Here is a 2,500-nt window from a genome sequence, read left to right on the forward strand (position 1 = left end):
TTTTCTTGCAATAAATCGGCTGTATACTGTATATATATATATATATATATATATATATATATATATATATATGACTAAGAGAAAGATTAAAAGAGTAAAGAAACACACAAACTAGTAATAAAAGAGATATCGGCCCAGACACAGCGCGAGCCACCCGCCAAGGCCGCCATACTCACCATGTCCATTTCGGAGATGCGGCTCATGCTCCTGACCTCGATGTCGATCTCCACCGTGGTCGGCTCTCCTGCAACACCCATAGTAGGCGCACTTAATGGTAAACTCATAATTGGGCGTGATGTCGCTAAGGCAGGAGGTAGATAAGGATAGAAATAAAGAACGGAATGTTGTAGAGTTGAAATGGGGATTGATTAGTTAATGGATAATTGTTGGGTTTGAAGTGATGTAATTTAAAAGACGATGGATGAGTTTTGGTTGAATGGTTAGTGGATGAATAGTGGTGGATTAATCGTAGGCTGAGTGGTGGTTTCTTGGGTGATGGATTAATGTTGGCTGAATAGTCGATGCGTGAAAGGTGATTTAATGGCCTATGGATGACTCGTGGTTGAATGGTAACTTAAGGATGAAATCGGGAATATTGTCGAATCTCTTAATCAACCTAATTTTCCGTACAAATACTTACTCTAATTGTTTTACTGCAGGTGAAAACACGTAAACTATTTTCCACTTTCAAGGTGAATTCTGCGTCATTTGCGAAATCATAAAAATACTATGAAAAGATAGTCTTACGATTAATAACTGGAGAGCAAACAACAGGAGGCTTTCCACATTGACCTCAAGAGTTCAAGTGTGCCTGTTAAATTGAGCGAGGCAGCACAGGGAGCACGGCTTCTCAACAAACTTTTGCAAAACAATCATGAGCCACGTGGCGGGGTTACCTCATACATGGACACGCATGCACACATGCATACACACATACACACGCACACGCACACACACACACACAGAGGTTGCATATAGAAGTGCAAAACAAGTCAAGTCATCAACTATGAAAATACGAAAAGCCATAAGACGAACCTGCTTATCACATATTTTCTGAGAATGTATAGGTAATTTTGAAGGAAGTGTCGAAAGCCACTTTTAAAGTGTTTTAAGAAAATGATTAACTCGAGACTAAGTATAACCCATGTGGACATAGTGAGGCTGCGTTTGTTTTTGTATCTGACTTTTAATAGATGAAGAATATGGTGCTGAAAGAGACAAGAGAAAATAATGAAGGCAACTGAAAACTTGAGGGAACTCAAAGAAAACGGGAAGAAACAACGTTCGATGGGAAACTGTGTAAAACCTAAAAAAAATAAAGTGGGCGAGTCAAAGAAAAGATAGGATATGGTAAGTCAGAGAGTATGAAACAAAAAAATTAGTTATGGTACGTGAAACAGGCACGAAAGGTGAAAATAAAACGACAAACAATAAAATATTTGTATAGAAATAAACATGCTAAAAACACCGTTTGGTGACAAGGTGAATGTCCTAGAGACTGAAGTTTGAAGAGGACATGGGGAAGGAAAAAAAAAATAGATGGCAAACACTGTAAAGAAGACAGAATTCAAAATACAAATAGGAGAGAATGTTAAAGCTAAAGAGGACTTGTCATAAAAGGTCTTAGATAAATAGGCAACCTAGCCAACCATGCCAAACGGAAATATAATGGTTAAGAAAATTAAAGTGGTGAAGCAAAAGGAACCAAATCAAAGTAATGGGAAGTCAAAGATCAGAGAAAGAAAAAATACAACCCTTGAAAGGTGAGAGGTGTCCAAATCAAGTCTACTTTCAGAAGAAAACGGAAAGCCGAATAAACATTAGCAGGGCGGCCAAATGGAATACAAAAAACTATTTAATGGTCTATGGATGTTTTTTACATAAATGCAGACGGCCCATTTTCAAAGTTTTCATAAGGAGAAAAAAGTAATTGAAATTAATAAACCAGATATTGTTCCGAAATTCATAATTGAAGCAGAAAGAGCCAAAAATGGCGGAACGAAAAATGTCGGAGAGAAAGTAGGGAGAAATGAGCATACTCAAGTCACGAGAGAGACCAAGAGAGATTTCGAGGACGTGATTAACAAATGTGTCAAACAACCAAAACTTTTTTTTCAACTCCTTAAATAGTAAAACTAAAAGTTCAAAGTTCAAAACTGTTGCCATTAAAGATGTGAATTATGTCTGTACTGGAGAAAGTTAAATGTGTGAGATCCTAAAGGAAATTTTCCGATTAATCTTTGCTCAAGAAATCTGCTCTGAAACAGAATGAAAGTTTATAACCATAACTCAGTGTATCGAGAACATCACACTTAAGAAAAAGAAAAAAAAGGCAGAATATGCTAATGGGGGTTGATAAAAAGTGGAAGGATCGGATGCTATTTCTCAAGGAGTGCACCAAACATGTCAGTATACTATAACTATTAATATTTCAAAACTCACTGAGGAAAGGGAAGCTCCCAAAACCACTGAAATTGGCGAACTTCACAACTCTATCGAA

General features: G+C 37.1%; 1 protein-coding gene across 1 annotated transcript in view; it reads right to left on the reverse strand.

Annotated features, from left to right (window-relative positions):
• Positions 1-2,500, reverse strand: part of LOC122266230 (gamma-aminobutyric acid receptor alpha-like) — a 55,828-nt gene that overhangs the window by 14,259 nt on the left and 39,069 nt on the right. The window contains exon 5 of the mRNA XM_043035861.2: positions 177-244. Within this exon, the coding sequence (XP_042891795.2) occupies positions 177-244 (68 nt within the window). The remainder of the gene's footprint in view (positions 1-176; positions 245-2,500) is intronic.

Source organism: Penaeus japonicus, unplaced genomic scaffold (assembly GCF_977035675.1).
Source record: "Penaeus japonicus unplaced genomic scaffold, GWHDUDI00000001_assembly GWHDUDI00000022, whole genome shotgun sequence".
Lineage (NCBI taxonomy): Eukaryota > Metazoa > Arthropoda > Malacostraca > Decapoda > Penaeidae > Penaeus > Penaeus japonicus.